At 42.2% G+C, this 12752-nt stretch overlaps 1 protein-coding gene across 1 annotated transcript in view; it reads right to left on the bottom strand.

Moving 5' to 3' along the window:
* The window catches only part of MSL2 (MSL complex subunit 2), a 32942-nt gene extending 24669 nt beyond the window's left edge, over positions 1 to 8273 (bottom strand). Inside the window, exon 1 of the mRNA XM_011231796.3 lies at positions 6396 to 8273. Within this exon, the coding sequence (XP_011230098.1) occupies positions 6396 to 6537 (142 nt within the window). The 5' untranslated portion in view covers positions 6538 to 8273. The remainder of the gene's footprint in view (positions 1 to 6395) is intronic.
* Positions 8274 to 12752: the final 4479 nt, after the last annotated feature.

The raw sequence follows: 12752 nt of genomic DNA, 5'->3' as shown, positions 1-12752 counted from the left end.
CCCATCTCAAGCCGCATACTTCCTAGATCTCACCAGACTGAAACAATTTCTCCTGTGTAATTCTACAGCACTGTACTGCTTCTCTTGAACCATTATTATTTTAATTTGAGAGAGCACAAGAGAGCGCAAGTGGAGGGGGGGGTCCTCAAGCAGACTCCCCACTGAGCACAGAGCCCGATATGGAGCTCCATTCCAGGACCATGAGATCACGACCTGGGCTGAAATCAAGACAGACACTTAAACAACTGAGCCACCCAGGTGCCCCTTGAACCATTATTTAAACTAGTATTATTAACTTTTCAGGTGGTTATATCATATGACAACAGACTGTGGATCAAACCTCTTTTCATCTCTTTCAGAATCCACAACAACACACTTTGGAAGTCCTTACCCTAAGGCAACTTCCCTTTGCATCAGCATACCTAAGTAGGAATGAATAAATGAACTAATTTTTAGAATATGAAAAGGGAAAACTGTAGAAAGATTTTTATTAGGAAACGAAACCAATTAAATAAATATATCTGGAATGAAAGTATATCTGCCAAAACAAATTACTAAATATTGTTCTTCCTTACCAGCCTACCAAATAAATGCTCCCTGAAGAACTCTTCCCAGAGAGAACAGGTGAACTTAAGTCCCAAGGAAAAAACTGCTTAACACCAATCAGGTTTGCTTAAACTTTGATCCAAACAGCTATGCAAAAGCAAGGTATATGGAAGGGAAAACTCATTTATGGTTAACTTCTGAAACTCTTATACATGCTATAAACTTACAAGTGTTCTATTACGGTGCTTGAGATTTTGGTATAACATAAATGCCTCTAACAACACAGCACTTCCCCCAATAATTGCTGATCTACCTATCGGTCTTCTCCATAACACTGAACAACATATGGGTAGTGACCATGTGTCTTGTTCATCTTTCCAGTCCAGCACTTAGAACACGTGATTAATAAAGACATAATTTAAGTTTTCAAGATAAAAAATGACAGTGATTCTCCAAAAATAACACAATGGCCAACAAGCATATGAAGATAATCAACATCACTAATTAGAGAAATGCAAATCAAAACCACAATGACATGACCTCATGCCCATTAGAATGGCTACCATTAAAAAAAAAGTGTTGGCAAGGATGTGGAGAAACTAGAAACCTTGTACTACTGGTGGGATCATAAAATGGTGTAACCACTACGGAAAACAGTAAGGTTTCTCAAAAAATTAAAAATGGAAATACCGTACGCAATTCCAGCAATCCCATCTCTGGGTACATACCTTAAAGAACTGAAAGCAGGGTCTTTAGTTATCTGCACACTCATGTTCACAACAGCATATTCACAACAGCCAAAAGGTGGAAACAACCCAAAAGTCCATTAACTGATGAATGGATAAACAACTGTGGTACACACATACAATGGAATATTATTCAGCCTTAAAAAAGGAAACCCTTACACACGCTACAACATGGATGAACCTTCAGGACGTTATACTAAATAAACCAATCACAGAAAGACAAATTCTGTACGATTCCACTTATATGAAGTATCTAGAATAGTCAAATTCAGATAGACAGAAGAACGGTAGTTACCAGGGGCTGCAGAGGAGGGTAGTTGGCTGATGGTTATAGAGTTTCAGACTTGCAAGATGAAAAAGTTGTGAAAATCGGTTTTACAACAACGTAAATATACTTAACATTATAGAACTATACATACACTCTGAGGCAATTAAGATGATAAATTTTTTGTGTTCACTGCAATGAAAAATTTTAATCACAGTGATTTTAAGTACAAAAAAATAATTTAGTATCAATAAACAAAAATGTAGGTATAAAACATTAATATAACATTTATGTACAATTATTCAAATGGCCTTTTTAAGGGCGCCTGGATGGCTCAGTCGGTTAAGCGTCTACCTTAGGCTCAGGTCATGATCTTGAGGTCCGGATATCCACCCCCACTTCAGGCTCACTGCTCAGTGGGAGTATGCTTCTCCCTCTCCCTCTGACCACCTCCCCCACCACTCCTGCTCACTCTCTTGCACACTCTAATAAATAAAATCTTTAAAAAGTTCAAATGGCCTTTTAATTTAGCTTCCATCTAAAACATTCGTTTAAATAATTAAAAAGTAGTTTAAAATAAGTCACTCCAAGCTATATGTTCACATTTCATTGTAGAAGATTCTTGCTAATTATAAATTGTTTACTCAGTCAAAAAGTATTTCTGCTAAGAGAATCAGAATTCTAGAACTGGAAAAGATTCTTGAGATCATATACTCCACTAATTCCAATGTGGGTCCATAAACAATGGCAAATGAAAGCAAGGAAAATGAAAAGTATTTTTTCATAAAGTTAACTCTACTTAAAGTTAAGGCATATGCGTTTCTTCTGAGAATACATCTACCTTGAAACTTTCTCTTTTTAATACTAATTTCATACATTCAACAAATACTTGTTGAGCTAGTAACTCTCAGGCGCAAGGCTATAATAGTGAACAAGAGAAGCAAGGCTCTCACCCTCAGGAAACTACCTCCTTTCTAGTAGAAAATAAGGATACTAATATTAAGAAAAAATGATAGGGTTTTATTGTTAAGTCCTTAACATTCAAAACAAAAACCTGATCAGTCTGTGTAACTCTAGGTCAGTGGGAATAATCTACAGCCCATTCCCATTTTATTATTTTTTTTAAGATTTCATTTATTTGAGAAAAAGACAGAGAGGGCACGAGCACAAGCAGGGGGTGGGAAGGAGAAGCAGGCTGGGGGAGCCGGACTCGGGCTCAATCCCAGGACCACGGGATCATGATCTGAGCCAAAGACAGACGCTTAACTGACTGAGCCACCTGGGCACCCCCCTCCCCATGTTATGAGAAACTGGATGTCCAAAAGGTTTCAGAACAATTCAATAAATCCCAAGTCAAAACACCTTGTTTCTAATTAAAACACCAAGAAAATATCCATGTGCCTTAGCAGAAATTCAAACATAATAAATTTACAGAACTCCAAATATCTTAAAGACTAATATTTTTCCATTTAACGTGTCCTTCCAGTTCTAACAGGATTTGATTTTGTATATCAAACTTGTATCATTTGAGAACTTAAAAATTTAATGAAGAACTTAAAATCCCTAGGGCAGAATTTATCAAATCTCATGCTAGCAAAAGAAATTCTACTTTCTGATAAATGATAAGTCCAACATTTGGAACAAGGAGAAAGGAATGACACAAAAAGAGTACCCACAGTAATACTGTCTTGGTCACTTTCTGTGGCCTAGAAAGTACAGTAATTCTCTGGAGCATTGCTTGCTATCCCATTCACTAGAAGTTTCAGACAGTTTAAATATACAAAGGAACTGAAAAATAAACAGTGATAATCAACTAATTAACATTTCAAAGAACCATGATAGGAAACTTGGAGTTCCAGTGAATAACCTAGGTTTGACAACAATTGACCCTTACAGTCTCTTCCCTCACCTCCTCCTACCTTTCTCTACTTCTGTACAAGGGTGTGATAATAAGCACATAGTATGTGCCAGATATCACATCCTAATATGTGCCAGACAACAAGTCCGTAGACTTGATCTCATGGGTTCAACAGGTTTTTCCCCACTTAAAAAATAAACTCAAATATAATACAAATTTGGAGAAACAATTATCTCCTTCCATAGATAAAGTTAAGTAAGTAGAAGACGCAAGATTTGAACTTATCTGCAAAGTTTGTAGGAGTCTCATTCTTCCTCTGCTTCTGTCACAAACACCAACATGCAAGTGACTGGACAGAAGATGAGGCAGGAGGAACACAAAAATGTACAAAAAAATAGTATTTTTCCCTAAGATATCAGAAGAATTAGATATGAAAGCTGCACCGAAAGAGCTGTAAGTGCCTAAGACTGAAAGAAAGGGTTAGAGGTTCAAAGGACAAATGGAACTTTTTGCTGCGGCGAGCAAGGAAGAATTCACTGAGGAGGGAGGAAAGTGGTAAGTTACACCATACAGAAAAGAAGTATTTTTAGGCAGAAGAGACTTTAGAGAATAAAGGTGGGGAAAAGAGAAGACGACACAGGGCATCTATGTTTGAAAAGGCAAAAACATCAACCTGGCCGAAGCACAGAAATTACATAAGAGAGCAGGTAAATGAAAGGCTGAAAAGGTAGGATTGGGTCAGACTTCTGAGGACCTGATGAAACAAACTCCCTGTTTACAGCACCTAGACAGAGTTAAACTTTTACGTATCTATTATCTTCATGAAATAAGATTGCACATGCCCTATCAACTTAAATGTATTTATGCTTTTCAACTAAAAAAAAAAGTCTAGGACAACACCTGATACAAAGATGATTAAATGCTGGATCTGAAGTCAAATAACTGATTTTTCCTATCTCCTGATAACCACAGGCTTATGTACAAAGAGATTGGGGCGGGGGGGTCAGAGAGCGTAGGCCTGAACCTACAACCAGACTGCCAAAATTTATGCCAGCTACTCAACTGTAATTAGGGAAAAAGTAGAACCCGGAAATCTTTTCCATACGATGGTGGAGAAGCATGAACAAGAAGGAATAATGGCAAAGCCCGACTGTCAGAAAAATTCCCCTTGTGTTGCCAAGATTGACTTAAAAAAAAAAAAAAAAAGCTACAACTGGACTTTTTTAAATGCAACTTTATCTTTAATTTCATTTTTTAAAACCCAGGTTAGAATTTGGAAAAGTGTTCAATTAGAGCACAACTATCCTAAAGCTACTGATAAAAACTTAAAATTCCAAGCATCTACACAATTCAAAACTACTATTTCACCCTTAAATTAGGCAGTTAAGTCCCATCCGCCTAGTAAAAATGACACTTACCAAATCTTTGAGTGTTACCTGGATAATGACATCCCTCTCTATTGCTGTTCTAGCAGGCTATGATGGGCTGCCCTTTGCCCTCTTTCTCATACATCACAAGAGTAGCAATCCCCCCCCAAAAAAAATGTTTGTAGAAAAGGAAGTTATAGCAGCTCTATCTTCTCAGATCAAAAACTATCAAAAGCTGTTAAGGCATAAAAAGAAGCACTCCATAAAAATTGGAAGTGGGGTGGAGATGTACACTGAAACCAAGCAAATTCATATTTGTAAAATTTAAGCTGAAAGAAAACTTGGAATCTAGCCCAAAGCGCTCATTTACACTTTAAGAAACTGAGGCCCTGGGCAGTGGTGATATGCCCACGGAAACGCTTCCCTATAAAGGTGTTAAGTGTCTGTTACCAGTCACAGTAGCACTTAATCACATTCTAACAGTTACTTAAATGTTTATGACATTAAGTACCTGGTATGCAAAAAACACATCTCCACCTCCTTTGCACCCCCCCCAATGCCTTGCCCCAATGTTATCCAGAAAATGATGCAAGATTCTCAATACGGTATCCTCCTTCAGCCACAAAATTTCTTTTATCCAAGTGAAAATCTGAAATGCCTGAATTTCTCAAGTTCTGACTAAACAAGTGGATCAGCAAAACCTCAAAATTGGGGGCAGAATAAGAATGTGAAATGGAATATAGTACTGCTTTTTTTTTTTAACAGTTGCTAGTTCCCTTGTATTGTTTTGAATCCAGGTTTTTTGAAAAAAGGTGCAAAAAAAATAATAGGTACAAAATTAATCCAAATTATTAGCACTTTTGAGACGCTTCCATTAGACAGTTTAGCGTTATCTTAGCCTCTCAAAAATAATTTGAAAGTAGCCTACCCTACACAAATTATTTTTTTGGGAAAAAAAAAAATCAACAACCTAAAATAACCGTCTACCAGGCCACAACATGTTAAAACCACAAAATAAGGAACGACAATCCTGTAAAAAAAATCCCACCAGTCAAAAAACAGTATCATCAATCTTCCCGGGCTGTTGACCGTCAAACTGTCAAAGCATTTGTTGAAGAACACGGAGGAAAGTTCTGCACCGAGTTCACAGGCTGTGGGTGCATCAGATTATACCACTACCCACACATGACACCAGTCTGGGGAAATGCAAACACGCCACATGTACATTTTTTAACCAGGCTTAACCACGTATAACCAAGGTAAGTGTTGTCAGCTCCTGTATCAAAGGTTTAAAAAAAAAAAAACAACCCAGCAATATGCAAGCATACTTCACCTCATTTATAAAACCATCAAGAGAAATGGCAAGGAATTGACCCGAGGCAAATTAAAGTTCTGGACATTAAGGCAGCCGTACAAAACGGTTTTCAGAAAGGCTGTCTTTCTGAAATGCTGGGCAAAAGTCTTTTGACGAGTCTCAAAACTAATGACCGTATACTAATGCACAAATAACAAAAGCTTCATACAAACTACCACGCCGCCAAACCGTTCCTATTACCAATGCCCAGATTTTTTTTAAAACAAGCATTGAATGGGAACAATAAAAAGCGTCTCACCGCAAACACAGCAAGAGAGGGACTGTCGGAAGTAAGGCAAGAGCCTGTTAATCTCTGTAAACGCCTTGGGGTCTCCGGGGTCGTAGTTGAGCACTAGGCGGCTCGCGGAAATGTAGAGAGCAGTAGCATTCACGGGGTTCATTGCAGACACTTGGACACCGTTGGCTCCCGGTTGAAAAGAAATTCCGGATCCAACTTTGTAAGCAGCCAGGGAACAATGGCGAATTTGCAACAATTCGGAGGAAATCAGAGAAGAACCACTGGCCAAAGTAACCAAAATCCGTACAAGTTTGTGGAGCTGAAGCAATCCTCCCACACATGGGGCCTTGGCGCCCCTCCTCCGTCCCTGAGACTTGCAGACAAAAAAAAAAAAAAATAGAGAGAGAAAAACCAGCGTTCGAGTTTGTCCCAGGCAGCCTCGGGGCGAAGAACGCGGGGGCTTCGGCGCTCTGGCCGGGACTCGGCGTTCAGTCTAGCCCCGCGACTCGGCGGGCGGCCTTCGCTGCATCTCCAGACGCGGAGGCACCTCCTCAGGGCGAGCTGGGTGGGCGCGGGAGCAGGCCCCGGCCCTGTCCGAGGGGCGGGCACGCTTCTCACGGGCTGCAGGGCCCTTACTCCATCACAGCGCCCGGAGCAGAGGTAGCGGCGACGGCAAGGAGGACGGCTCGGGCGTCGGCTTCCTCAATCTAGTGCACCAAGCCGCGGCGGCGGCGAATGTTGCAGTTGCGGCTGGCGGAGGCCGCCGCCGCTCTCTCCATATCGGACGCGGGGCCCGGACTGCACCTGGCTCTCGGCCCCGGCGGTTACAACCCCGCTGTTCCCTGAGGTGGCGAAGCGGGCAGGAGAGTCCTCCACCCGACAGGGGAGAGCCGGGGAGGAAGTGCGCGGGCCGGCGGCGGCGGGAGGGGGCGGGGAGCAGGCCCGACCGGGCCGCAGCGTCGCCCCTCGCTCCTCAGTCGCTCTCTCCGAGGTCACCAGGCGCAAGCGCCGCCCCCTCACTGCCCGGCCATCTTCTCCGCGCCGCGCACACGGAGACCTCCTCCGCCAAGCACGACGGCCGCCGCCGCCCACGGCTCCCGCCCGGCCGCAGCTGAGGCAAACGCTCACACCGCCAGGCCCCGCCGCCGCCCAGAGCACACAGCCAGGCCCCGCCGCAGGCCCCTCCCCCCGGGCCTCGCCGCCCTCACCCTGACTCCACGCGCCACTCTAACTCGGTAGGGCCCGGGCTGGTGCGGCCTTAATGAATCCCGCGGACTGTGCGGCGCCTCAGGCCCTGCCGGCGACGACGACCGTTACCCCAACGGGCAAAGCCACTGTCATCCCCGAGACTCCCCCGCCGCCGTCGTCGCTAGCGCCCGCACGCATGCGCAGAGCACACTCTCACCCCTCCCCCCGCCCTTTCCTTTCCCTTCGCTTCCCTTTTCCCCTGCTTCTCCTCTAAGAGCCCCCTCCACACCCTTCCAGAGCTACCGGCTCGCTCCGCGCATGCGCATTCCACTATCAAGCTCCACCGTCTTTCGCCCTTACGCGTGCGCCTTGACCGCCCACCCAGAAAACCGGATAAACACAGCAGCCCGCTCACGCCAGCCCCTCCCTGATGCCAACCCACCCCGGCCTCACTGCGCATGCCCGGCTCTCCACTTACGGCTCTTAGAACAGAGCATGCTCTCTGCAAGCCGCCTGTTCTCTCCGCCCCTCCCCCATGCTCTTTTAAATTCCCTCTTAGGCGTGTGAGCTGTGGCGAAACATTCGTTAGTTGACCCATCCTTCCACAGTGTGGGCTTTAAGCTTCTCGCATTACACTGCTTCCTCGGTGCCCGCCAACGCTGAGGCCCGGCGGAGTCGCGCCATGCGGCGCTTCGCCTTGGCGGCCTCTCCTGGCCCTGACTGAACACTGTGTGAGGAAATAGTCTCGCACGGCCCCAAGCCCCGCCCCCGCGGCCTTTCTCCTGGAACGGCGCTTTCCAGGCACCGAAAGGGCGCTACCGCGGCCTGCTTGCATGGCCCGAGGCGAGAGGGTAGACAGCAGTCAGCGTGGCCGCGCGCCCAGTCCGTGTGCGGGCGACGTTTGTAGGTTAGGGTTGCGGCCAGCGTCGATGGCAGCTTGAGGTCACTAATACCATGGCAGACGGTCTGTAAGCGTTGGGGCTCGGACCCACCTTCCTTCTTCCGCCCAACAGATCTGGGCTCTTTCCGCGGCCTCTGGTCCTTGGAGTCGGACCAACGCCAGCCGCCCAGCCTTCTGGTGGCGCCCACCAGGACCTCACCGAGCTGTACGGGGAAGCTGTCCAATTTAAAAGCAAAACGTACCCCTTTTTGGCTCCTTTGACAGACCTAGCCCTTGTTTGTGAACAGAGCTCTTGAGGAATCCATGGTCCTGCTTTAGAATGGACCCAAGTCTTTGAAAGTATTCATCTGTTTTTTTAAACAAGCTTTCGCCTTATGTTTTTGCAGGAGACCAGGGACACTGAGATATAAATAAACAAAAGCCTAATTTAACGTATGATTCCCCTTGTCTCTAAAAGTACAAAACTTTTTTTGAGTAGTACAAATAGAAATAGCATAGGAACCATTCTTATCTCTGGGTACACCAAAGCTCTTCAGCATAGTTTTTTGCACAAAATAAATGATCTACACGTGTTTGCAAAGTGAAATTTATGACGTGTATGTTCTGGGGGCACAAATAGTTTTAGGAACTTGCTATTCAGAGTAGAAATTAATAAGTTAACAAGGGAACCCAACAATTTCTGATATATAATTTCTAGTGCCATATGATGACAGGTTTATTTTCTTTACAAGGGCTAGCATATTAAAAGCACTTAACGTATTAAGCAATAAGAATCTAACTTCCTAATTTTGTTAGGCAGCAAAGCAGAAATTAAAGTTGTGCAAAGTATATTTGGTCGTCTTGTATCTGGAAAATGACAAGTATGCTCAAATTCATGCTCTTGTTTAAAAGCCCCATCTTCCTTGGGTCGTTTGTTTGATAAGTGATCTTTTCTAAGCTCACCTTCAAATAAAACTGTTATATTACACAGTTCTATTTTTATTCCAGACTCTAACTTCTTGTTCCACAAACCACAGGTTGTTTTCCTCCAGAGGAACAACACGGAGAGTAAAATAATCAGTACTGTTTTCCATTCAGGCAACATAAATTACCAGTCACCCTAGGCAAGTGATTACTTTCAGGGCCTTAACCTTGCTGATTTTCTCATAACTGGATTTTTTTTAAATCACTTGAGATGTGTGTAACCTAAATTAAGATTATTTTTATTGATGGTGTGTGTGTGAGAGACAGAGAGAAAGAAACTTAAACCGATTTTTTTTTAGCCTCTGAAATTTCTTGCAACTGGTGATAAGTTTATGGCATTCAGAAGCAAAGCATTGAAGTATATAGCCTGTAATAACTATTTGGTTGCTGGAGGCTTGCCTAAAAAGAAAACAATGAACTGTTTTTAGAAAATGAAGTGTTTGTATCAAATATTTAGGAGAAATCATATATAACTCAAACCTCAAACTATCAATGTAATTTTTTTCATATTTTATGTTTAATTATTATTTGGAAGTAAAAGTATAATGGTTGCCACATCTAACAAAAATACAAGATGCCAGTTAAAAATTTTTAATAAGCTTTGTTATTTGAGAACACTTTTGAATTTTTAGAATTATTGCACAGACAGTACAGACAGTTCTCATATATTCCATTTCCCCTATTAACATCTTACGTTAGTATGGTACATTTGGTACAATTAATTAACCAATAGTAATACATCATTATTAAGTAAAATCCATATTTTATTCATATTTCTTCAGTTTTTTTCCTCATGTCCTTTTTCAGATCCAGGATCCCATCCAGGATATCACATTACATTTAGTCATGTCTCCTCAGGCTCCTCTTGGCACCCAGTTAAATTTTCATTTCAGACAAACAACAAATACTTGTTTCCTTTTTATGTCTGTATTTCCTACCCATTTTGAGTTAAAGTTCCCCTTTTCTGTCTTCCAAGATCAGCAACTGCTTGCCCCTTTTATTGCACTTACCAGACTACGTGGCAATTGTTGGTTTAGCCCTGCCTTCTTCTCCTTGTCATACTGTAACTGCTAGGTCAGAGTTTCTCCCTCTTTGACTTTTATCATCACTGTCTAGCATAAGGCTTGACATATAATGGGTACTCAGTAATTGTTAAAACAATGATGAATTATTAGAAATGCAGTAATATAAGTAAACTCCCCAGTACAGTGTATGGTGCAAAATAGGCACAGACAAGTGTTTGCTTCTCCTTAGGGAAAAGCACAAAATGTCTTCTAAATTTAAAGACAGTTATTATCTCAGCTTGATCAATGTCAATTCTAAGATCCTTAATAAAACCAGAGGTGTGGATTCATTTGAAACATTCAGAATAATCAATCAGCAAGTCTTTATTGATTATACTCAAGCACTTTGGGGACAATAAAGAAAATGCGTAAGTAGTTGTAGTTACACTTTCAAAGAACAAAGATCAGGCTGGCATTGAGAGGGAATTTCTGAGTGGATAGGCCCTTTATAAAATTATGCAATAGTTGTTTGCCTCCCTTTACCCACCTCTTTCACCCTCCTTTCTCCTTCCCCCCGCCCCTTTTTCTTTCTCCACCAAAAGCTGTCCAGAAGTAATGTTCTCTCTCCCACCTTCCCAGGTTACATTCTCCCTGACCGCCTGGTATCTCCACTCCACTGCCTTCAGCATTATACTCATCTGTTATGGACTGAATGTTTGTGCACCCTAAACAGCTTCCCAAATTCACGTACTGAAATCCCAGCCCCTGCACGATGGTATCCGAAGGTGGAGGCCTTTGGGAGATAATTGGGTCAGGAGAATAGAGCCCTCATTAATGGGATTAGTGCCCTTACAAAAGACACTCCAGAGACCTCCCTCACTCTCTCTGCTATGTGAGGATACAATGGGAAATCGGCTTCATCTTCAATCGAGAAGAGAACCCTCAACAAGTGACCATGCCAGCACCCTGATCTCGCATTTCCAGCATCCACAACTGTGAGAAATAATTGTTTGCTGTTTAAGCCACCCAGTTTATAGTATTGTGTTACAGCAGCCCAAGCTAAGACACCATTCCTACAAAATTTTAAGCACTTACTGTCACTGTGGGAAGAAATCAATCTGATTAACTTCAATCTATGGGAGAGTGATAATAATTTAATATAAACTAACAACAAATCAGAGACTGGCCAGAGCAAATACCTCATTACAGGGAGCAATAAACCAGGTGAAATTAAACCAGGGCCTAATCCAAACCAATCCTTCCATTCTTCCCTGACCACTGCTCTCTGACTGTTACCAAACCTTATCTTCTACCTTCTGCTCCTTAGCTGTGGTCATACCTCACCCCTCCTAGCTCAGTCTTAGAGCTCCTCAAAAGAAATGCTTCCCTTTGGATATCAATTCCTATTGATATTTTTCCTGTGACTTTTTTCAAATCAGTACATCTATCCATTTGTATTATCCAAAAACATTTATTTAGCAAATCTAGCACCCATTTATTTTATATCTCAAATATTAAATTGCATTCAGCTTCTTTATCCCTACCTCTAACCCAAATAAAGCAGTTTGCTTTATTGGTCATCTGCTTAGTACAGTGCCAGACACATATGAAGGTAGCCGCTAAATGTTACTGTTTTTATTCCCTAACACACTTTCAACCCCATTCAAATGCCTATTAAATTTGTTCATTCATTTATGCAACCAACATTTATTGTCAGTTATATGCCAGGCATTCAGAATACAAAAATGAATAATTCAACAGTTTCCAGCCCTCAAAGAGTTCACAGTCTAGTTGAAGTGGCAGCTATGTACATAGCTAATTTATAATTCAGAGTGGTAAGGATTTAAGGGATGCACTTGATGTAAATCCAAAATGTCTTAGCAGATATTTCTGCAACATTATGGGTTAAACAAGCTTGTGTAGACTTTCCTGGGAAAATAACTGCAATTATTCATAGCATTGTGTCTAAGGGAAAATGTGTTCTGCATTCCAAACAGTCAATTTAAAATTGAATTTTTGGAACACAGCCCATTTGTCCCTGGGGGCTGTCTATTTCTCCATTATTGAAGATCCCTATCTGTCTTACAACAATGTATATCTTTTTACAACTCCCACCTGTTTCCATATGGCCTATGGTGCTAGCTGAGGGTTGCTAGTCACCAACTTATTTTAAAGGGCTCAGGGCTACACAACAGTCCTTTGGTTAAGCAGGTTGAGTCAAGAAGTTTCAATCCTAAATTTGTTCAACATTTTACTATTAGGGAAGGTAGTAGGAAAAGTCCATCAAGTGAGTGATGAGAGTTTGGAATTGCTACTATGTAA

The sequence above is a fragment of the Ailuropoda melanoleuca genome, chromosome 6, assembly GCF_002007445.2.
Source record: "Ailuropoda melanoleuca isolate Jingjing chromosome 6, ASM200744v2, whole genome shotgun sequence".
NCBI lineage: Eukaryota > Metazoa > Chordata > Mammalia > Carnivora > Ursidae > Ailuropoda > Ailuropoda melanoleuca.
Note: the sequence above shows the minus strand (reverse complement) of the source record. Positions and strands in the feature narration are given on the sequence as shown.